At 42.6% G+C, this 24,916-nt stretch overlaps 2 protein-coding genes across 2 annotated transcripts in view; one reads left to right on the top strand and one right to left on the bottom strand.

The window, feature by feature from the left end:
- Positions 1 to 1,085: 1,085 nt before the first annotated feature.
- marchf7 (membrane-associated ring finger (C3HC4) 7) lies at positions 1,086 to 12,879 on the bottom strand. Its single transcript, XM_083684890.1, has 11 exons — positions 12,826 to 12,879; positions 8,405 to 8,600; positions 6,874 to 7,020; positions 6,431 to 6,605; positions 5,861 to 6,040; positions 4,538 to 5,723; positions 3,988 to 4,157; positions 3,568 to 3,671; positions 3,068 to 3,169; positions 2,608 to 2,656; positions 1,086 to 1,961 (listed from the first exon to the last, which is right to left on the bottom strand). The coding sequence occupies exons 2-11, from the start codon at positions 8,588 to 8,590 to the stop codon at positions 1,870 to 1,872; spliced, it is 2,391 nt and encodes a 796-aa protein (XP_083541016.1). The 5' UTR covers positions 8,591 to 8,600; positions 12,826 to 12,879; the 3' UTR covers positions 1,086 to 1,869.
- Positions 12,880 to 23,403: 10,524 nt separating this feature from the next.
- The window catches only part of LOC310815194 (bromodomain adjacent to zinc finger domain protein 2B-like), a 72,085-nt gene continuing 70,572 nt past the window's right edge, over positions 23,404 to 24,916 (top strand). Inside the window, exon 1 of the mRNA XM_083684885.1 lies at positions 23,404 to 23,510. The gene's annotated coding sequence lies outside the window, so the exon portion shown is untranslated. The remainder of the gene's footprint in view (positions 23,511 to 24,916) is intronic.

Here is a 24,916-nt window from a genome sequence, read left to right as displayed (position 1 = left end):
GAACCCTGGTTGGTAACACTTTCTCACAATGTCAGTGTACACTCACTGAACACTTTATTAGGAACACTATACTAATACTGGGGTAGGGCCTCCCTTTGCTCTCAAAACAGCTTCAATTCTTTGTGACATTGATTCCACAAGATGTTGGAAACATTCCTTTGAGATTCTGGTCCATGATGACATGGACCGGAATTGCATCACGTAATTCCTGCAGATTTTTCAGGTGCACTTTCAAGCTGCGAATCTCCCGTTCTACCACTTCCCAAAGGTGTTCTATTGGATTCAGATCCGGTGACTGGGAAGGCCACTGAAGAACACTGAACTCATTCTCATGTTCATGAAACCAGTTTGAGACAACTTTTGCTTTGTGACATGGCTACTTCCAGCATGATAATGCACCATTAGAAGATGGGTAAATTGTGGCCACGAAGGGATGCACATGGTCAGCAACAATACTCAAATAGGCTGTGGCATTCAAGCAATGATTGTTGGTATTAACGGGCCCAAAGTGTGCCAAGAAAACATTCCCCACACCACCTCCACCAAGGGAAGGTGTACAGGTGTTCCTGTATATACAGTTACTACTCTCTCTTCATCTGTCTGCTACATTCTGCACTGGTTGGTTCCATGCACAAAGATGGTATTAAGCGTGTGGATCTCCAAGTCTGAATACCACCCCTAACCTATAGTATGGAGCTGTTCTGCTACGGTATAATGGTTTCCCCCACTTAGGTTGAAGGTTAGGAGTGTGTTTGTGTCCCCTGGGTGTACATACCCATGTTCCATCATGCTCTAACATTTATCCCAATGAAAGGTTACATGTACTGGAGTCAGCCTCCCCTTCTTAAGACACACTGGCTGGTTTTCTTGCACTCGCTGAAGAACAACAGTGTGGGGTAGAGAGGGGGGGAGGTGTCTGCCTCTACAGCCCTTTCTCAATTGTTAGGAACTCGATTCCTTGCGTCCTCTCCTCCATTCGTTTCCTACTCAACACATTGAAGGAGAAGGTCTAGGTTCCTATTCTATAGGACTTTTTAAAAAAAAAGTATGCTTTCAGATCAGTGAAAATAAAGGATTCGTTCATAAAAGTTCATGACACTTTATTGCAATAATTAAAATCATGAAAACAACTTTTTAGGCCAAGCAAATAGCATTTTCATACCGCAACATTGAAACAGACAAGGAAAACAGACGTTAAATTGTAGATTCACCTGTGAAAAGTTGACACATTTTCTCATTACATTTCACTCCCACATCATACTTTTTGACAACTCACTTCAAAAGCAAAATTCACAGGAAAACAAAAGAAGGGAATCATTTGCCACCTCTGATATATTCTCCCCTTACAACACTGTTCCATCTACTGATTTATATACCTAGAGAGATCATTGGTTCCATCTCCCAAAAGCAAGTCAAATGCTAATAATAAGCCAGTGTTCCTGATTCCATCTCCCTTGATACAATATCCCACCACAGGTATGCCTTAATCCAGGTAACATTTAAAGCACTCGTGGTGTAACAGTTCAAAAGACTTGCATGTTTTAACTAAAGAAAGCATTAGAAAGTGCACTCAAATCTGGAACAGGAAATCAATGACAAAAATGGGAGAAAAGATCAAGTATCCTTTCCCCCCCCTCCCCCCTCCCCAGTTCACGTTAAGGTCTGCATATCTAAGAAACCACATTTCAGGCAGGGGATGATCTCCCTGTATACTTGGCATTTGCTTTTCAATTTCCCCATGAGCCGCCATTGCACTCTAAAATCACATGATTGAAACAGAGGACAATGGGATCTTACTGGTAGGTAACCTATTCAATCCTGCTCCCTCTTGTCCTCATCCGTCTCTCCTTCTCATCCCCCCTCTTTTCATCAATACTCCTCCTCTTCAAGGTCATCCAGGTCACTGAAGTCAATAGATGGTCTGTTGTCCGGCACCTCCTCATCTGATTCCCCATAGGAGCCTGGAATGGAGGAAGACAACCACCAGCAAAACAATTATCTTATATGGAATGATAGAAAAATATTAATTATTTTGACCAAACAAGCACTTTAACTTAATAAAACATGCTTAGGCAATGTGCATTAGAAGTTATTTTAGGTGATTAATATTGCAACTCCCCCCCCTCCCACTGCCTTTCCCATATGCTTTTTCAAGAGATTATTGTGTAACCTTCCAATATTCTTTTATTATGTTATTGGTTTTATATGATGTGAAGTGTGTTGAGACATTGGTGAAAATGCACTTTAAAACTAAATAAACTTGAAACTTAAATAAATAAACATAGCACAATGATTTCAAAGAATTTGAGAGATGGACTTGACTGGCGTAACTATTCTTCACAGCCGTTGCCTGCTTCAGAGCAGCAAGCCCATAAGTGCTGTTTTCATGCTATGCATGCAAGTAAATGTCTAAAAGATATGCATTCTCACTTGGGCTTTTTCCTATTCCATAATCAGAGAGGGTCATATACTTACCCCATCAATAAAGGTCTATTGAGTTTAGTTTTATGCATCAATGGTCATAACATTTGCCTAATGATCTTACATCAAGTCATCAAATCAACATACATGTACACAGCACTGGAGCCATTGGATTTAAAAACATACTTTCAAGATTGTCCATGTGTTCGTGAAGGGTTCTCGCCAGGTTGAAAAACTGAGCGAGAGAAGGGGGGGAGAATGTTTTTAAAAACACGGAATCCTTCTACATTTGAATTCATGGACATCCATTACATTCACAATTCAATACAAAAGGAATGATGAGGCCTCGGCCTGCAGTAAATGTTCAGTCGAGCACCAATTCTTCTGCATGTTTAAGTAGTATTCTCTAGCTTACAGCAACTCAGCCCAACGTAATGTACTATGTAGGTCTCATCTAAAGTGAAGTACACCAGAATATACAAATAATAAAGCGTAGTGATTGCTGTGCCTGCCGATGGACGACAGATGACAATTAGCCTTTTAGCTAATCCTAGCACGAACACAGTTAACATTCCTAGTCATGTAGAGGAATGCGTTCCCATTACGAACGTTCCAAGTGGAGTGTGTGGTGAGGACATGGTCTCACCCCGGCGTCATTGGCAGCTCCCAACACGTCAGAGAACCTCTGCTCACAGAGATGCAGTAGCACCACCAGGTAAAGGCCACAGCTGATGAACTCATACTCAGACTGGAGGGAGGGAGAGAGAGAGAGAGAGAGAGAGAGAGAGAGAGAGAGGGAGAGCCCAAGAGTGTAAGAAAGAGCAACAACGAGAGAGAGAAACTTAGTAAGGGGTTGGCTCATTAACAGCCTGACTCCAACTTAAACGCTTGCACCACTCTCCCATTGACATGTAACATGGACAAACTCTTCAAAGCGTGTATAATAGTTTATTTTTTTACGTTTTTTTAAACAGTTGCTCATAGGGATGATTTGCTGGACGCAGATTAAGCCAACAGATGAATAACACTTTCAGTGGAGACCATTGAAGACGCTTTTTAGTCTAGGAGAAGGCTTAACCTGTGTCCGGGCTTCCACAACCATACAGTTCAGTGAGCAGAACCACTGTCAGATAACGGACGGCTCACCCGCTCGTGCGTCCTGTACAGCTCGTTAACGTCAAAGTTGTCAATGTTCAGGTGCAGCTTCTCCTTGCATAGCTCGCATGTGGTGATGGCGTCAAGGTTAGTGCCTGGACAAAAGAAGAGAAACAAAAAAAGTTGAGAAATGAAAAATCTTTCCATAACGCAGCGGCACAGTTAAATTTGGTTGGATCACTGAACTCAACGCTGAACCTGTACCCAAGTCAAAGTGTAAGTGGGATTCATTGATCATAAAACATCATACGAGGGCCACAAAATGGAGTGAGGGTTTCCAAACAAAGACTATGCAGGCTGCACAGGCCTTAAATGCCCCCTGGCCTTCCCCCTACAACACAAACATTCCGGGAACATTTTTCCTCTAGCGAGCGGTACTCAATAGAGGTCATTAGAGGGAGAGAGATTTACCGGAGCTGATTTTGGAGCGGAGCCACTTCTTGATGCAGTCCTGGTGGACGTACTGAAGGCTGCCCGTGCAGTGGCAGGGCTCAATCAGTGGGTTGGAGGGAGACTCCTCGCCCATTTGGCAAATTCGACACAGGTCACCCTCTTCCTCGTCAGAGTCCTCCAGGAGCAGGCTAAAAGAGAGGAGAGAATTAGGAGACACGTTATTTTGGTTGTCCAATCAAAGGAAAATGCGTGACAAGACATAAAGCTACGGTCCATAGAAAAGCTGTACATGGTTGACGACATGCTCTACATGATCGATTCTACATTTCATGAGGCATGTCTGATCTGCACGATTCATTTCTATGAACATTAACGCAATGGTAAATGCTAGGTGGGTTGCTTGGGACAGCCCCGACTCGACTAACATCACCCCATTGACGTTGAGATTTACAATGGTTAAGGTCGTCCCAAGGATCCCACTTAGCATCTACCGTTCCATAACGTGGTGCACGGCGGAACACAGCCCAGGCCTAGCTCCTTCTGCAGCGAGAGAGACAGCGGGCCCCACCTCTCCTGGATCTTTCGAAGCCTCTCTGGGTCTCTGGAGGGGATGGGCTTCTCCTTCTCCTGGCCCTCTGGTTGGCTCCTGGCAGTGCCAGTCATGTCCACGGCGATCATCAAGTTGTCATGCACACGGAACAGAGGGCTGCTCATCACCCGTGCCAGCCGCTGGCTCCTGTTGGCTGCACGCAGCTCCTCCTGCAGGGTGGAGCTTGCGCCCATCGCCGTGGAGACTGCTGCGCCCACAGCCCCCTGCTCTTCCTGTTCATCTTCCTCCTCCTCCTCCTCCTCATCCTCCTCTTCCTCTTCGGCAGCTTTGGGCTCAGGGTTGTCTCTTCTCCCGATGGGGTACTGGGTGCCGTGGTAGCCCTCCTCTGAGCTGCTGGCGTGGAGGCGTGCACTCTCATCCCGCCCCTCTCTCCTGAGGCGGGGGAAGAAGGGAGTGCAGCGGGTGCGGAGGGAGGAGGAGAGCCAGGAGCCAGAAGAGCCTCCACCTCCACCGCTGCTGCTCCCTCTCCAGGCCTCTACGCTGGGCTGGGGCTGGGTCTCCTGGACCGTGGACAGACCCTGTCTACGCCTCCTCAGGAAGGCAAAGGCCTGGGCCGCCTCAGAACCCCTGGCATCAGGCTCCACACCGACAGAGGTTCTACCACCCTCCTCACTAGCAGCAGGGGCGTGGCTCTGGCTGTCTCCTCCCCCTACGTGGGAAGAGGCGGGGCTTTCCTCGGCCGAGTCGAAGGAACGGGTGCTGCTGGAGCCGCTGGAGTCCTGGCTGGAGCGCCGGGAGAACAGGCGGGCCAGGAGGCGGCGAGTTGAGCGCCGGCCATCCGACTCACCGCGGTCAGAGTTGGGCCTGATGGGGGCGGAGGGAGGGGGGCTGGAGTCCCGGTTAGTGGAGGGAGGGGTGTACCAAGAGGAGGCACGAGAGGAGGAGGAGATGGAAGAGGAGGAGGAGGAGACCCCCAGTGTGGGCTTGGGTGCCTCAGGTGGCTCCTGAGAGGCACGGAGAGAGGAAGAGGAGGTCAGGGAGCGAGCGGTGGTTCGAGTGCTGGAGTCTCGGGCCAGAGGGGAGGGCTGGTAGGTGGAGGACAGGTGGCGGCTGATGGAGCTGCTCTCTCGGGTGGAGGACGAGTAGAGGGTCTCCTTGGGCCGCGCCCCCTGTGCATAGGTGGAGGTCACGCGGTCTGGTCGATCTGAACACACACAGGAACGAAAAGCAATGGGAGAGTCAGAACGGACATGCCTGAGAATCTACCATTCCCTCGGACTGTCTGAGTGAGCGTATATGTTAGTGTGTGTGTGTGTGTGTGTACACAGACTAGGCCCATACACAAGGAGGAGGAGGTCAGGCTGGAGGTTCTATAGCTGGGCTCGGCCAGGCTGGAGAGGCTGGCCTCGCTCCTCTTCTCCAGCTCCCTTCGGGACCACAGAGGCTCTGGGGAAGAAGAGGAGGAGGTAGAGGAGGACGATGACGACCTGGACAGTGGGCGGTAGGACTTCCACGAAGAATCTAAACACAAGGTGTCAGTTTGTTATTTCACCTGCATGCAAGATAAGTCCAAAAAAACTAAGTTATTGGTTGGCTAAATGACAAAAGCTTTAGGAATTATTAAAATGGTTAACAAGTAGTTTGAAGTTTAAAAATGTTATATTCAATGACTAAACTAGAAGAGACATTGATCATGCAATCTTAATTGATTAGAACGATAAATGCAAATGAACTTTTTATATCACAAATCTTCTACATAGTAACAATGCTCAAGTGAGTGTGTGGACACTGACTGTTCTGACTGAACGCAAGATTCAAATCAACCTAAAATAATTTTAAAAAGTGTTTGTATGTCTGCCAAACTTTAATTTGGGGGTTGAGCTAGCTATGTAAGAACAGAGCCATGGTTACCTGTGCCATTGCTGAGCTCACTACTGGAGTATGCGGACCCTCCAGTCACAGAGGAGGTGGGGGTCCTGGTGTACGCTGATCTGTTGGTGTAGGACAGTTTGGCTCTTTTGGAATCCCCATCATCAATTTTGCTGAGAAGTCCCGAGTAGGTCCCGATTCTTCTCTCAGAATCAGTCTGACGAAACAAGATCCAAATTGATGCTAGTCTAGGCTGGTGCAAGCTTTCAAATCAATCAAATCACATTATATTTAAAATTGCTCTTTTTTTACAAAAAGGTTTGTCACAAAGTGCCCCAAAGAGCAAGGCGGCTCTCAACTTCACCATCAATAGCACTATACAAACAAATAAAGAAAAAACAAAACGAGAAAAGAGGAAGAGAAAAAAAAATTTATAGCTTGTGCATGGATCATCAAACAGCCATGAATTTTACGTTGATATTTACCAGTTTGCTCCTGCTGCTCAGGGACGTATCAGCCCAGGAGCGGTCATAGGTGGAGGAGCTGCTGCTCAGGGAGGAGGAGAGCTTCCAGCTGGAGTGGCGGCTGTCTGAGCTGCCATAGACTCTGGGTGAGCTGAAGAACCGTGAGCTCTGAAATGCAGAGAAATTACACACAGGGTGAGGGAGTGTGTGTGTTCAGTGAGAGCGCACGCACAGTACACACGTGATGTAGCCTACATGGGTTGAATCCAAGACGGACAAATGTAAAAAGGACAACAGGAACAAACACAAATATTTTCTGTGCGTCTGCTATAACTAGATTCTTCAGGGGACAAATATTAACAAACATATCAAACTTCAGCAGGTTTAATAGATGAACAGGCAGCAGTGTTATAACTGTTAACAATCAATGACCATTTTAACACCCTAGATATGACCATTTCAACCAATGGCACACTGATAGTTCACGACACGATTTCAAGTTAATTCCGGGGAATTCTGTAACGCTACTCGGCCCCGTTTGCAAAACAGGTCAATGAAGTCGTGGAACGGAGCACTTGTTTGTTGTGCATTTGAGCCGAGGACTCTTCTGGAAAAAAAAAAAACTGTAACAGAGCCACACAGCCGCAGTAACGGGACACGGACAGTCCTTGACAAGCTGGCTAAAATACACTCGGTCAGGAATCTAGGCTGGCCTATAAAAAGCCCTGCTAATGTGCCTAGCTGCAACACAGATACCATCTCATAAAGATACTCACTAAAGAGAGAGAGAGAGGCTGAGGGTTACAGCTGAAAGAGCAACTAGTCGTCATTTAGAACGCAAACAGAGTCTGGTCCTCAAGAGAAACTAAATGACCAGGACTACACTGCTTATAATATAAACAAGATGTCACATGTGTTTGATACCATACATTACAATGAGCCAGTCCTCTGGTTTCTACCTCCGCCAGCCTCCCCTGGTTCACTGCCTACCGAGAGTGGCCTAGTGGTCTACTACTTACTACTACTAGCTTACATGACTTCACTGTGTGACTTCTACATGACATTTTATTTACATTTATGGCATTTAGCAGACACCTTTATCCAAAGCGACTTACAAAATGACAAGTACTAGGAGTAGAATCACATTTGGTCAGACATTTGTGAATTGAATGTGACTGTTGGAAGGCACCAAAATTAGTTTTATTTGAGATGTTCCCCACATGCCATGTTCTGGGAGGTCTTTGCCTCTTTAATTTGGTAAACAAACATTATGATAGGCATAGCATATTGAGTGATGGCCTATGACATGGATAAGGATGTGTGTTTGGAAGAGACTAAAACGAAGGAAGGTTGAAATCTCAAAATATGGCCAAAGATTGTATATACCTTTAAAGAGGCTTTGGTATCATCCAACTCCAACAAGTGATTGTAACTGTAACTTTCAGAAAATCTAGAAATACTCAAAAGCACTGTACATGGTGGCCCTTCCCCAAAACACACGCTCAGTTAATGAATGTAGCCTGTCTCTCTCCAGTCGGCAACATTCAGTTACCTGGTGGTCAAGGTCCGGTTTGAGGGACGTGGACCTAGGGTAGCGGTCACTGCTCAGCACACTCCCTCGGCTGTAGAGCCGGCTGGAGCCCAGTGAGGAAGAGGATGAGGAGGAGGAGGAGGGAGTGTATGAAGAAGGGGAGGAATAGGACGACGTGGAGGGCAGCCTCCGAGGCTTGGAATCCATCGTTGATTGACTGAGGGCAAAGAAACAAATTAGACAAAACATTCAAATCAAACATTGTGCAAAGAATAGGCTCGGTCTAACGAGACACGGGCTCTACAGCTCTGTTAAATATCCTACTTGTGTTTTTTCTAACCAATAGCCTTCACTTACTGGTGCTTTTTCACCCCAACTATAGACATTGACTTAACAAACAAGATATGACACGGTGTGTTCCCAAGCTGGAATCGTAAAGATGAGGGTCTGGGAGGTCATCATCTGATAAGGCCATAACAGTTGGGACTAGGAAAATCGCTGAGACGGCAGACGTTGTGGCCTGTAAACACCATAAACTGAAAACAGCGACTTGGCATCAACTCCTCACACCTGTCCTTGGACCGTGGTTTGAGTCACTTCACCGTGACATTTGTGACGGGGAGCTGCGACGGCCTCACACGCGAGAGAGCGACAGCAGGATCATTTTTAAAGCTGCATTCCTGAGTCAGACGTGGAACACAGCACCCATATGAGAGTGGGGCCCAGAGTTTTATTCCAGAAAGCTGTTCCCTCCCCATCTATTTTCGTTCACTCCCCTTCACAGATCTGATAGAACTGGGTACGTGTAAGTAACTCAGCGAAATCGAGGTAGAGCTTTAGCTTACGGAGGCCCATTTGTCTCAGATCTGTAAAGGGAAGTGAATCGAGGCACATGGGATGGAAGAACTTTCTGGAATGAAATGTAGCCCAGGCCAACCAGAGAGAAACCAGTCAGTCTCCTCACATAGCCGCACGTCCTCCTCTCCCATGTAAGAGGTTTCAGAAACTCATCCATGTATTTTGATTGCATCTATGGTGGCTTACACTTTAGTTAGTCTAATTCATTGACACAATACTACAAAACCAAATCCTTTTATCCATGCTGCGATAGCCCCAAGACAGCCTCCTGTAATTGTAGGTGAGCATGCAGACTCATAGGGGCAAGGTTCAAAACACAACAGTTTTGCTTACAGTTGGAGCATTGTCTTCCTGGTACCTGCACCTATGCATTCCATAATATTTAGCAAGAAAAACACAAGTAGAGCATCTTGCTCCCTGTGGAACAACTACTGTATGACATCATCCAAACATCAAAAACGTATCGATAAGGACTAGTCTCACATAGCCACACTTCCAAATTGGGTTGTGAGGATGCAATATTGGTGGTGTACAATATAGAACACAACAGAACATGGAACATGAGTGGTAGCATGGCTTGTTTTTGATAGAACTGATGCACCCTGTTTTACACCCTGTTGCATGTGCCATGCCATTTACCTTATTGCTCTACAGGCCTAGCCTACTTAGATTAAACACATGTACTCTGCACTATGGATGTGAACTTTCCACACACTGCTTGCACATGCACTTCCAACAGCAGGAGGATGTTGTGTTTTGATTGCATCCCTTTCTGACTTGACACTGCCGCCTCCAACCCTTGGGCTGTCCCTGACTGCGCTCTTGTATCACCAGTGCCTCTTTGGCTCTCATGAAGCTCACTCGCCAGCTGCAGTATGAAGTACCACCTGGAAATCTTCTGGCCAGTGCAGGATCCATGCGTTGATCACAGACAGGTCCAGAATGTTAGAAGAAAAAAAATAACGTCTGCTGGCCACCGGCAATACCTCCTTTCACAAGAGATTCCTCGCCATTTTGTCAAGTTCCTTGACGTCGTCCTTTGTCATGTCGTAGTAGGTGACAGTCTCGAGTTTCCTCCTTTGGCCACCGGCAATGGCAACTGTCTGGTGCACAGTGCTGAGAATAGTGACGTTCTGTGGCACTGAAACAGTCATGTTTCAGCACCTTGGTTGTGAACAGCTTTGCTCACTCCTGCGCAGAGGGGGGCAGCTCCCCTCTGATTTTGTTGACTGTGCCAACTAAGCTGGTGTTCTTCTCCAGCAATGCCAAGTGAGGTGAAGAACTTAGTTGTGACAGTTCTCCCGTTCCCCAGGAAGGACTCCACCAACTTCAGCGCCACTCTCTCCAATTAGCTGACCAGATGGCTTCTCTTCATCCTTTCCCAGGTTTGGAGCACCGTTTACCATGTATCTGCTCTCTGAATCGGCAGCCAACCAAAACTTCATGCCAAACTTGTTCGGCTTGTTGGACTATGTACTGTGTAAAGTTGGCTCCCGGCTTCTAGCAGGCGATGCTGTTCCCTGTAAATCCCACACCTCGGACACCAGAGCAAATGTATCCGTTTGCAGGCGTGTGCGTCTTGTCAAAACACAAGAACCTACAAAATAAATATCTCAAGAGGGGTGGAATGGGGATCGCTCGCGCACGATCCCGTCACGCACAGCACATCGGCTGGCGTGCCTTCCATAGAAAATTAATGGAGGCGATAAATTGGATCTGGAGGATTTGCCCCGTCACACCAGTCCCACATTACTCACGCATGAGCACAGACAAGCAACCGTCATTTTTGTATATCCACATTAAAAGTGATCAGGACCAGCGAACAAAAATAACAAAATTATAGATTAATGCATGAGATAGGCAGGGTTTCCAATGGTCGGCTTGGCATGGCGCATCTCAAACAGAAACAGTTCCTAAATGAACACTGTCTTCACAGACATAGTAGTCTGGGGTGGGAGGAAATCTAACATTTGTTTCTCCATGTCAGATACAGAAAAGCCTGCAGCCGTCACCTTTGGCTAGTTTACCTTTAGCTGCAACTGCAACCTGCTAGTTTACCCTTTGCTACAACTGCTTCCCATACATAGACGAAAATATAAAAACACAGCCGCACTCTATCGCTGAATAAACACCAGCTTCAAGATATCCCACTTGTTTTTTGTGTTGTTCTTTCTTGCAGAAAGTTGAAATGAAGTCAAAACGATCACCAGAAGTGATGTTTAATCAGTTATTTCCCTGTGGCGGTGGTGTATCATGAGTGCCGGACGCACACGTTCCCTCCTCAAGTAGCACATCGAGGGGAACGTGTACGCCAGGACCAGTAAATACACCACTGCCACAGGAAAAAAAGCATCAAACAGCTCTTCTGGTGAGTATTTTGATTTCAACTTACCACAAGAAGGAACAACAAACAAGCAGGATATCGTGAAGCAGGGTTTTATTCAGTGATATTAAAACACTGCACTGTTCTAAGTGCTTGTGTGCAACCTGAATGGGAAGCAGTTGGTTTGCAGTTGGTTTCAAATCCGGAAATCTGAAGCCACGCCCCTCTACTGGGGAACGGAAGTCAAGTTTCTCCATTGACCCCCACTACAAATAGCTTACCGTTGACCACTTTCGATATTCGCTGTTGTTATTTTTACGTTACAATAAACTTTTCTGGGATCTCAAAATAGGTAGCAGTCATCACCATCAATCACCTGCATCATAGTTAAAAGATGATTGTACCCCAGTGGAACACGCATCAGTTTACTAAATGTTTAAGTTTAGGAAACGATTTCAGGGAGCAGAGGTCGCTGCTAGTCTCAAAGAGCTAAAAACATTTAGCGATTGTAAAGAAGAAATGCCATGTGGATTTCTGATTATCAAACAATCAGAAGAAGTGTAGTTGGTTGAATTAGCTTACCGCACAGACACAAAACTGCTTGTACCACCATACATAGCCAAATACTTAAGTTACATAATGATAGGATTTCCTGATATATTGCTTTATTTGGCTGCCAAAAGTGTTTCCCCAAAAATATTATGCAGTACAAATATGACACCCGATACGTCAATGTCATGTCCAAATATGAAGCTAACGTTCAATGGTGGAATGCGTATGTCGTTCAGAGCCCTGTTCAAAATGGTTCTTTACTTTCTTCCCCTGCTGCTAGAGAGGTACACTGCTGGCTCGGTGACAAAAAGATCTCGCAACTTCTCCTACTAGAACGTCTGCACACTGCTGGCCAAGGTACAATCCCACAACATGCAAATGCTGCAAAGGGAGTTAACTTGCCACTGTCAGATGGTTGACATCACAGTAGCTAGTTAGTTAGTGAGCAGGCTAGTGGCATAATATGATCAAATGTAGAGCTACATTCTCGCTTGTAGATATGCGGCCTGGGTTTATGATGTTGTTGTTCATCCGTATATATATATATATATTATGACAGCGAGCTTGTTACAATCTAGCCCCGTGTTTACCAATGTAATCTTCGATCGAATAAATCAATTTGGTCGTTGCCTATGCGAAGTGTAAATCGAAAGATTGCAACATAGAAACATGCAACTAACAACTTATTTCAACAGCTGCGCACACTCACCTTTGCTTCTAAGATTTCCTGCCTGCATTCAACCTCAATGATGGCGTCTGTGTGTTGATATCTATGGTTGGTTGATATAGACTAGAGGTCATGTGATTTCCAATGTAATTAGACACCAAAAGGAAATACGTAACTCTGAGCGTGATGACGGTCGTGTACAGTTGAGCCAATGCGACGTCTCTGTCCTCGTACTTGTCCCTCCTCGGGCCACACCACGTGGGATTTGTTATGCTTCATCAAAAGATAATAGAAGGTTTTTGTATCCTTTATGGTTGTACCTGTGGTTGTAATATAGGGGATCATTTCGATCATTTGGTTGTGATGATAATGATAATGATAATGATGATGATGGCGATGATGATGATGGCTCTATCTGGATGATGATGATGATAATGATGATTATAGTTAAATTCAAAATGTTTATGATGATGGTAATTGAATACTAATACTAATAGCCTGTAGACTTACCCCTTCTTTGTCTGATGGGTGGGGATCGAAAGCTGGTATCACACGTGGAAAAGTTAAGCATTTATCGTTTTTAGTATCAAATTGACAATTTTATTTGTTTTCCTTACGACATGCACAATTTTAAATGTATTTCATTGGTATGTTGTGTGTACTTCAAGGTAGTAACATTATAACACACACGAGTGACTTAACAAAAATTAATATAAACTGAAGTTTAATAATGTTTATTGAAGGCAGATACAAAGCTTTTACAATATTCAAATGAGACATAATGGGTTGTCAAATGTTAGAAATACTTACTATTTCAAAAACTAAGGCATTAGTGCTTTCTTGATCCATATACTTTGTAGCAGATATAAACATTATAGAATAAAGTGAAGATAAGAGTTTAAGTTCAAGGTTTTTGCATTTGAATTAAAATATTGGAGTTCATTTGGACTATGATTTACACAATGGATGCCTAAATGTGAGGTCAAAAGAAGAAATACAAATGAAAAAGTGTGAATCTAGAAATAAAGAGTTGGCTTTCAAGTGGTTTCGTATGTCTTGTGTTGTCAAGGGATGATACATCTTCTACGAACATTCATACTGCAACCTTTTATGTAGGCATTTTCAGTTTGTAAGATAATGGGTTTTGCAGTTTGCGAAATTTACAAAAAAAAAGGGGGATATGCAGAAAAGTACAGGATGTAATACTGAATTCACTACACACTGTTCACAACGTACTGTTGATTCAGATTTCAGTACCACAATTCAATGGAGCAGGACAAGGGGGCAGGCTGTAATCAAACCACACAACAACATGATTGAGCTACATATGATGAATTATTAGTATGGGTATGTAAGTATGTAAAAAGGTGTTACTGAATACATTTTGCTGAACAGTATGACCTATATGGTGTATAGTATGATTAGTATATTTTACCTACTTTTAGTAATCAGTTGTTCATATGAACGTCTTATGTCCAGAATGTGACTTTTCGTTATAGTTGGTCTAAAAATCCCTTCCTTTTCAAGATCTATTTTCTACCCATCCAGACGAATTGTCCCCTATCTTGTGCAAACAGCATGGCTGTTCATAGTACTGGGCACTAGAGGGCGCAGCACATCACACTTAGTCCAAACACCTCGAAAAACAGATTGTGCTGTTCTATTATTTGCACGCTCGAGCTACATGTTTGTTTTGTCAGTGAGGTAATTAAAGCTATTGCCAACAGCTCTAATTAAATTAATTAGAATAATTGATATGAAAGGTATTGTAGACCTTGTTAATAAAGTAAATCCAGGATAAAGAAGGCAATAACTTGTTATTTTACATTATGTTTCTCTTTTGTACAGTATGATGTAATTTGTGTAATCTATTGCAAAACCTATTTCATAATATGTTTTTGGAACTCAATTGTCACATTTAGACTGTCGAGAATGTCTCTAGACAGACATTATCAGCCCATTACTGTAGTGTAATTGTATTCCATTGTGAAATGTATTAAAATGTGGACCTTTAAAACATTTTCAACGCACTGTTAAAGCTCATTTTAATAGAGCTTACCTGGCAGTGTTCAGTATTGCACATAGGATAATCATATTGGGGGATAGAGGTCAGTTTGGAATGGAGGAGTGAACCCAGTTGTTCTACACCAGATGAATATGTAAAGCCAAGGTCAAGAAGATACTCATCATGCTTACCCAATGCAGCGCTCGCACAGAGCGAGTCAACCATCATTAACCCCATGGACAAAATAGCACGGTGATCAGATCAAGTGTAAATCCACACAAGGCCAATAGAACGAGGTGAAGGAGAGAGCCATGCCACAGATTAATTCCTGACAAAAAAGGACACATGACCTAGACAGATGAGGAAGTACATGGCTTAAGGAACTGAGGAGGCTACCATTGTAGCTCTCACAGCCCAGTGCTGCTATTTACACCCCATTGCTTTCCTCCCTCAATGTTGCTGATTGGATGACTATAGAACATTCCTTGGAACCGCTTTTCATTAATGTTGGCTTTGACAGGGAACTACATTTCCCTATTGAGGGCTATCAGCTTTTTATGTTTATGTTTTATATTGAAGCTTATTAGCCTGTCCCCTGAGCCCTCTTTCTATAGTGCCTCAAGATGCTAGATTGTTGCTCTAAATATATTCCACCCTTTAACCAAGTTAGGAAGTGTTTGGGGTTTGGTGGTGTATTTGTTGTTTTGGTCTGTCTAATCATGACTGATAAAAGTTGTGTAACCATAAGAAGAACAATGCTATATCAGACTCAAATATGTCAACGGTAATAAAGTATGTGTGTTGTTACCAGCTCTCTCTCTGGGTGACTAAAAGTTGCACCTGAAGGTAGGAGCAACTGCACTAGCTACAAAGGAAACAATAGGAAGTGGAGTCACATTTTGAAAGACCACTTCAGACCTAGAGGCCAAGAGCCCTCTCAGACACAAAATAGGTCCAAGAATGTCTGGACTTCTCCAGCGATGTGTAATCACAAAGGAATGCCCTGAGACATTTCTGCTTTTCCTCTACCGTGGCTTCTTTTTTTCCCACGGCTGGTCCAGGTCTTGGGCCTCTCTCTCTCACACACACTGTTTTTGGAGACACATGAATATACCACAAAGGGTAATTTATTAGAGAAGAGTATAATACCACCTCAGTGCAGTGCCTATGAAAGGACAAAGAGTTGATGCCCAATACAGCCTCTGAAAAAGAACACAACCTCCACATAATAAATAATGACTTTAAGCCTATATGACTTTATTAAGTTATCTCCAAGTCCTTAAAGAGATGTTCCACTTCTTTAAAATATTTTCCTGGTTTGGCTCTGCCCTTGAGTATAGTTGATTAGACTGGACAGTTTGTCAAATATTGGACATAGAAAATATGTCCAAAACACCTTGTATACACTCCAATCTAACTCATATTATGGTAGAATCCTTCTCTGAAGACGTTGTGTGCATTATCTTTCTGAAAAGTCATTTTGTTGCACTGTAATACACTTTTGCATTTCCGTTGTCATGGTAACAAAATGCTAAAGTGGAAAGGCTGACTTTAAAAAAAAAATGCAATGCAAACAAAGTCTTCGGGGGGGGGGGGTGTATGCAAGGTGTTCTGAACATATTTCCATAATGAATAGGGCCCTATGCGACCCGAAATATGACTCTTTAGTATCTAAAAAAGAAAAATATGTAACTGAAAACTGTCTGGGTTAATCAACTACAGCCAAGGTCAATGCCAAACCAGGAAAATGTTTTAAAGAGAACATCCCATTAATAAATATGCTTTTTATGAAGTTGTTAACTTTTTTGTAGGCTTATCACACTTCTAATCTTATAACTGCAGTGCAAAAGATACACACTAATAGAGGGCGACACCTACAAGTTGAAATAAAGCCTCTATTGCAGAGAAGGATATCACTTCAATTTCAGTTTTTTCTTTAATTCCAAAAGGTTTTAAATCATACAGTCAATCACACTTCATTGCATGAAATCCTAGCAAAACCTTGCACAGAGACCTGAACAACAGTTAGACCCTTTTTCCCGTCTCTTATTTCCCTCAGACACATGGTGACATCTGCTTCCCCCAGTCATATCCCTGCTGCTCTTCTCTTTGTTCAGATGGCTCTGAGGAGAGTGCACATTGCGAGAGTGATGATGTCACCATTGTGATCACTACTGTAGTGTGTGTGGTGCCCTATTTTTGACCAGGCGTCATGGAGGGCAGTCCAAACGTCTGCCTCGGCACAGCCTGGAGGACCAGTGACCTGCCAGTATTAATTAAAAAGCAGGCACTATTCATAGGCGCCTTAAGACAGACTGACACAACTGACTTTTTTTTTTTTATAATACACAACAAAAGCAGTGTTGAAAAGATGTGTGGGCAACCATGAATTATATTTTATTCTTTATCTCTTTCTTTGTCTTACATATTAAGCATTGGAGACTGTCTGTCTGTGTGTGTGTGTGTGTGTGTGTGTGTGTGTGTGTGTGTGTGTGTGTGTGTGTGTGTGTGTGTATGTGTTATGTAAATGTTTCATATTATAACGGCAGCAGAGATATTGCTGTTCAGCATAAGGACAAGAGCTGTAAGATACCTTAATACAACTGAACTGCTCTTAAGTACATGCTTTGAGATTTGGTCTCACATTTACTGTAAATATTTACTTCAATGTAAGGCAATAGTGTATGGAACAGTAATAGGTACAGTAATGACTCAGATTCTCCACCTTTAGTCGGTATCAGTCATTTTACTCTTTCTAAAGGAAGACAATAACAGTACATGACATGAACTAGAACCTACCTTGTGGTTATCTCTCATAATCTCTGTCCCCAGTGATGCCCTTTAGTCAACAGGGAAAACATGAAAACACACTGTCAAACTTATGGAGGTGGGAGACAATAGAGACGGAGATGTGAAACCTAAGATCTGAGTCTCATTCACTATTTGAGATGAACATATCCTTCTCTTTTCTCCCAGGCTATTCCCTTCTATCTTTGGTGTCATTCACAAGGAAACATCCTGTATGCACAAGACTTTGTTCCCACAGTCTATCCGGTCTGTTGATGAGGTTTCGCACTCTGCTGCCAAAGAAATGCTGAGCATTTTCTCACAGAATAGGACCACTGTACATAGGACAACTGTAGTATACAACTGCACAGTTTAGAGACTGTATACTTACTGTATACACTTATCAGACTTAAGTAATATCGTCTGAAATGAGAAGTTGTCTCTCAGATGTTATACAGAATGTATTTGACTCATAATCAACAAGAAACAAGTATAACCAGCTAAGTTTGAAGTCAGGTCAACTGTGCACAACAAGACTGTGTTAGCACGCTGAGCTAAAGCCTAGGCAAGGAGCTAATTCAAAGTCCTCAGGTCTCAGGAAACTAAGGTTACGCAGCACGGGAGTGTGGTCCACCGAACCACCTCTATTACACTATGGAGCATGAAATGTCACAACAAATCCCTGACAATTTACAGTTTCATCTTGATGCTGAAATCTGTGCTATGAAATGCCACATTACATCCTCTGACTGATCAGGATGTGTCTGACAAGGGTAAGAACCTGCATGAGAAAGTTATGATGTGTTACATGGAATAAAGGAAAATTGTCTTTGGTGAAACATTTGCGCAGAGACGTAATTGGTTACAAAAGTATAGGCTACTGGTACTAATTCTAACGCAAATCATTTCTGAGGTCCTGGGTATACAATTTCAATTCAGAATTTCAAGTCATTTAATGTGGAAAAAAATCCATTAGGCTATGCTCGCTGTACAATACTTAAATCCCCATTTTAAAGGCACTATCAAATTAATTTATCTTTACAAATGTTGGCAAGCACTAAAGCTGAAAGCAGATCTCAACAGATTGATCCGCTGTTCTCGGATTTAACCCTTTCATGACAAACGGCATGTGTCTTATTCAAAGACACAGAACTGAAGTGTATTTCAACAATCTCTCACAGAGCGCTCAATCCATATTCCACCTAAGCTCTCTCCATATGCAATCCTGCTAATGCTCTTTTAGTATACGATTCACCCTTTCTACAGTTAGAATAATGCATACAGTACACTAATATTTATATATATATGCCATTTAGCTGACGCTTTTATCCAAAGCGACTTACATTGCAGTGAGTGTATACATTTCAGTATATATGGTCCCAGCAGGAATCAAACCCACAACCTAAGGGTTGTTAGCGCCACGCTCTACCAACTGAGCCACAGAGGACCACAATCATTATGTGTCTGTGATGCATGCTTTCACTGAAATGAGTGCATGCAATGTAGATAAGATGTGACATGGACCAGTCAACAGAATTAGCCTGGAATTAATGTGGACAGTTATGTCATTTCTCGTGGCAAGAGAGGTCGACTGACAGACTCACTGTCACCGAACAGTTGACAAACACTGTCTTTCTGACAATTTCTATTTTTGTCTTGCATTTCCCCCAGGTAAATCCAGTCGTTACGAGTGCATTTAGCAAATTGAAAATGTGCTGACATTCTGTGGTGTGTGCACACATTCAGTCTGGGCAATGATGCTTTTTTTATTTGATTCTGGGACATTTGGCTTTGCTGAGGCAGTAGTGACATTTACTGTGATCTCATTCTCTGAGGAGATGCATCATTCTAAGGCCATGACTGGATCCTCCACTTTCCTGGCACTAATGACTCTGCTTTCCCTGAAAAGAAACACACCAAAGTGTTTGTGTGTGTGTGTGTGTGTGTGTGTGTGTGTGTGTGTGTGTGTGTGTGTGTGTGTGTGTGTGTGTGTGTGTGTGTGTGTATCTCCATACTTCACCTACTGTCTCTCTGGATGTTTATTTGTGTGTCTTAACGAATGAGTCACTCTTTACCACTCGGCTATCATGACAGCTGTGCATGATTCCCCGCCTGGATTACATCATGGGTGCTATTTAATCAGACTTTTAAAAACCACAAAAACATCATTCGTTCTTCAGCCAGAAAACATGTTGCATCTGATATGTAGAAGAGCTTATTTTTGTTTGGATAAATCCAAAAAGTATAGATTTTTTTCCCGTCGCTCAGTTTGGACTCTTATGACAGTCAAGATGGATGACTAAAAGCATTTGTGGGGCCAAAAACACTCAAGGTACAAAGGCATCTCATCTCTAACATCCCCTGACCCGCCTCCCGTAGATGGCCTTGTGCTGGAGGGGTCAAGGGTTAATACATTCTTCACTGTCACAATGAATTCCCATGAGCCACTGCTGTGTAGTATTTCTCCCAACAGTGTCCAACAGTGGAGAGTGCCCACTAGAAGCCATTACATCTATTGCTCACCTCTTTTGTCGGTGGTTGCTGGCGGTTGAAGGACACTGACCAATAGCTCTGTTCATCTTGCCTAATTGCAGAATGTCATGACGATTACTACGTTACTACGAGTAACGCATTCCTCACAGCTGTACAGTGGGCTATGATTGTAAAGTAGTAGTTACATGAATTCTCAAATTGTGGCCGTGTGTATTACATTCTTTGGTGTTTGAAATGCAACTGTGAAAATTGAACATGAACAGCATTTGTCAACATCTTGTCTATCATTTATTATGGTGTTGTTTGGCCAATTGGTCCCTTGTGTTTCAATGGTTTAGTCAATTCAATTTATTGACTTTGCATATCATTGTGTTGCAGATTCAATCCTGACTGCCCCAGACCCACTAAGGTTGTATTGGAATAATATATCAAAGTGGAGACATATATTTGCACAATAAACATAAGAGACCTCTGGTCTCTAGAAACTGAAAATAGATTTAGATCACCATAGCACTGGATGTAAACAGTGGAGGTAATTTAACTATTATAGAGTACTGTCTTAATTTCAGTTATTGAGGTGTTTACTATGAGCTTTTATGTAGGGCATAACAAGAGTAGTGCAAAGCTTAATTCAATTACGTTAAGAGACAACCTTAGGCCTGTTTTTCTGTGAGAACACTATTTTCAGCTCTTGCAGAAATGTGTGTCGTTCAAATTAAACGCCTCTGAGTTGCTAGAAGGTTCTTGTGTTTAATGGAATCACCGAGTGGGTTGTACCCTGTACGGAGAGATGAATCTGTATTCCCTGAATGTGTCTGAGCAAAAAATCAATAAATGCAAGCACAGCTCCCACTTCTGATGGGTGTCCCTGTCTTACCGTGGACTAATAGAAAAATAATAATTAAATCCAAATCACCACATTCATTTGTTTTCCATCAGTCTCAGGAGAGATCTTTTTACCACTTCTTTTAGTGGCTCATTATACTTTCTAATCAAGACTCTTTTTATAAAAAAAAAAAAAAAAAAAAAAAATCCCTTTTAGACAGACAGGCTGTTTGCCCTTCCCCCCTTCTTCCCTGCGGTGTGCTTGCTCGCATTGCAGTCATTGTGCTGGCACTTATTATGTTACAAATGACCGAGGTACGGCCGACATTCTCAGCGCATGCAAAGAAGGCCCAGCAAGGCTGCGAGTGCTTCTTCTAATGGCGCAGCTCAGAGCGCACATACACCACCCCACCCCCGCCCCCACCTCCCCGCCAGATCCCCCCACCCCTCATACCCGCCCCCATGCGCTCTCTTTAATGAAGATTCTCCAATGCAATTAAAAATCCCTGCGTCTTGCTGCTACTGTATGACAAACACAGCCACTGTCATTTCTCATGGCCTGTCATTCCTGCTGCTGATGCGGAGGAGGACGAATTCACCCGGTTGCCTCTGGCCGCAGAAAGACACTGTAGTGTGAGGAGGAGCAACCCCCCCCCCCCCCCCCCCCCATCTCAACAGGTAATGGAAAAGGGGAGAAAAAAATCAATGAGCAAAGAGCATGGCGAACAAGCATATAAAATGGCTTTACGCACCAACAGCTGAATAAGGGTTTTTCTGCGTCCATCTTCTAAATTCAGGGGCGACTTTTCATGGACCTTTTTGGATTCCCCCCCCCCCCCGCCCCATTATAGAACATTATAAACAAAATGTAAAGCTGCTCACTTATCAACTCCATGAAGTTAATGACACACTGTCGTTTATGTATTCCATCAAAAAGTAGGCTACCAACAAAAACATAAACAATGGAGCAAATGCCTTTTCAAATGCACGTTGCACCTGATTCCTACTACACTTGTAGTGCTACAGGAGTGGCATTCCATGAGAGCAGAATCCCTCTTTTTAAACATAATTTGTAGTTATTCATAATTTGTTTACAAAGTCGACTATTATAACAAAAACATACCCAATCAAGTAATACCTTATTGTTTTGTTTATGACAAGGTAAAACTGTATATATTATTAAAACTGCTATATTATTACTGTCTGGAAACCTTACAGACTGTGGCTTATGTTTATACTGTAGTGAGTGTAACCAAAACGTATCTCGTACTCATCTTCTGAATGGTTAACCTCCCGAGGGTGGGGCACATGAGCAGTTGCCCATTCCATCTTTAACCCCACCCCACCCTTGTTGTTTTCCAGTTGAATGCCATAATCTGCACCCCCGTCTGAAACCCAGTCTGGGTCACAAGGCCTGTGTTCAGCCTGTTGCTTATTGTGTGTTCAGAGAGGGAGGTAAAGCGTACAATTAGGCACAGATGGCTGTCTTTGCCATGCAATGTATTGGTAATATCCTGAGGAAAGATCTGTCTGTAATTTTCCCTTGAGTTTTTATGGTAATTCAGAACCAAGGGGCAACATCCTCACAGTAAGTGCCATTATTCTAGTTTAAAATCATGGTGAAGGAAAAGGTGTTCTTTGATCATATGTAAAACTACAATTATCTTCTGAGTCTTCATCTGTACATCTGTACAAATCTCTATATCTTTACCTAAATAATTATGTAAACATATAGAGATTTGGGCAGTATCACTCAGTTTGTCCTGTGAAAAGATTTAAGATGACACATGGTTAGAGTTATCGCAATATTTGCATCTCTCAATATTTTGCACTTGAATTAATAGAGTTATCTCAATATTTGCATCTCTCAATGCAACACTAGTTTTGAGCATTTGTTTATATGCATTCATCTTAAACCACGGCCATGCACAGCCAACAAAAACAATGTATCCCTACAGAGTCCATTAGGTGACATATTACATAAATCAAAAACTCAAAGATCTATATTCCTCTGGCACTTGACATCTATAGCCTATTTGACATACAAGCAAACATTGAATCATAGTCATTTTAGAATAACAAGACATACATAACAATGTAACAATACATTCTGCACAGTAATAGCTAGGTAAATAATAATAATCCATTCCCACAACTTATCTTCTTCACAAAAACAAGTCAGTGCCTTCCTCATCCATGGACACAATGAATGAATTCCATTGATGCTCGTTTTGTTGTTGTTTTCCCCACGTTGTAATGCACAGATCAACTGTCTAAAAGTAGCCGACTATTTTTTCCCCTCATTTGTACAGGCATCGATATCTATTAATCACAAATATAAGTTTTCTTTGTGAGGCAGCTTGTAAGCTGACGTCACTTTGGTTCCTTGAAGTGGAGCTGAATAAACCTTGAGAAGAGTCTCCTTCAATCTGCTGTTAGTAACTAACACACACACTCACTCACACCGAGACTCAATTACTGCCCAATTCCCTTCTTTATCATCTGTTACCGGCCTCTTTCAAAACGAAATCGAAAAGGAAAAGAGACAAGAAGGTTATACGAAGTGTTACTTGAAACAAAATCACGTTGGAAATAAGTACAAGTGTCGAAACTAAAGGTAAGTGTCCGTTTATTTCAAGGAAGGGGTAAAGACGTTCTGTTATATCATAGAACAAGCGATGTGTAGCTGGCTTGATTTCTTTCGCGAGCGAGCTGTAGTTTCTTTGCTTACTGCGTGTGTCCAATCGTGAGCTGTAGATTGATAGAAACTTATCAAAACGATACAATGCTATCCAATGCAATCAGTATATGTGTCTTTCCAGCAATGGTAGAATAATACCTAAAAGTTTTTCTAGATTTACCGAAGTGTTTGTCGGTCTTCAGATCAAGCTAGTGGGTGACCTGATAGTCGAAATCGTCTTTGTGTCCTCTCTCGTGCGGTTTAATTGAACAGTTATGTTTTTTTTCTTTAAATTAAAACCTGTTTTATTAAGTGCAAGGTGTAAACTTGAAAGACATGCCGTTATTAGCCACCGTTTTATCCTATTACTATTTTTAATTCAATTTTCTAGAAATTATGTTGTTGGGAGTCAGTGAAGGTAGGAAGCACAGCTACCTTTGGTCTATTTAGCTGTCCGTTTACAGACAGGGCAAAATCCAGCCAGCTAATAGTAGTTCAATGCGAAAATAAAATAATTAGCAAGGACAAACATAATACTTTCATTCGGTATTTAAAGGATTTTTATTACGGTTTGGCAAGTAAAAGACGCTTCTTATTCTTGAGGGCAGTTTGATGTTTTTGTCGAGTTCGAGGCTCTTTTTTACAACTGCTATCTTTGTTGCTTCCTCAAACGAGAAGCAGCTGCTGCCTGGCCGAGTTGTTGAAATTTATCCCTTTGTGTATATTACAATATCCTCCATTTTTCTGCCCTTCCAAACAACAAGCCTTTCGCCATCTTGGTTGATTTAAATTCCCTAAGCACCTCACTCTTGAAGGAAACGTATCCATGTTTTTTTTTTTTTTTTTTTAACATAGAGAAAGTTTAGGCTTGGAAAGAAATGTTACTATGGTTGACGATGACGTCATGTGAAGTTTAAGAAAATGTAGTCACTGGAGGTCGAGGTACAGTGTGTGACTGTTCCAGTGGACAGTGTTGCTGCGGTGGTTGCATATGTTTTAGAAGAGCTAAATATACAAAGTGACGTATGTGTCATAATAACTGGTGTATTGACAGGTGGCACGCAAACTGCCTTTTATCTTCTTCTTTTTTTTTTTTTTCTTCTTTTGCTATTTCGTCAGGGGATGTTTCGTATGGAATGATACCTTGATGAATGTGGCTTTCAATTGCCAATTAGTTGAATGACATAAATGCCTTACTATTTTTGAAACATTGGCTTATAACCTCTCAAACTATAGCCTAGGCTACATGGATTCATTCAAATTATTTCATGGTAAGAATTACATCCAAATTTAGTTTTATAGATAATAAAGACCTTATGTTTGTTGGCAAATACTGACTGTTG

This window comes from Argentina silus (assembly GCF_951799395.1).
Source record: "Argentina silus genome assembly, chromosome: 14".
In the NCBI taxonomy this organism is placed as follows: domain Eukaryota; kingdom Metazoa; phylum Chordata; class Actinopteri; order Argentiniformes; family Argentinidae; genus Argentina; species Argentina silus.
This window is presented reverse-complemented; position numbering and strand designations above follow the sequence as displayed.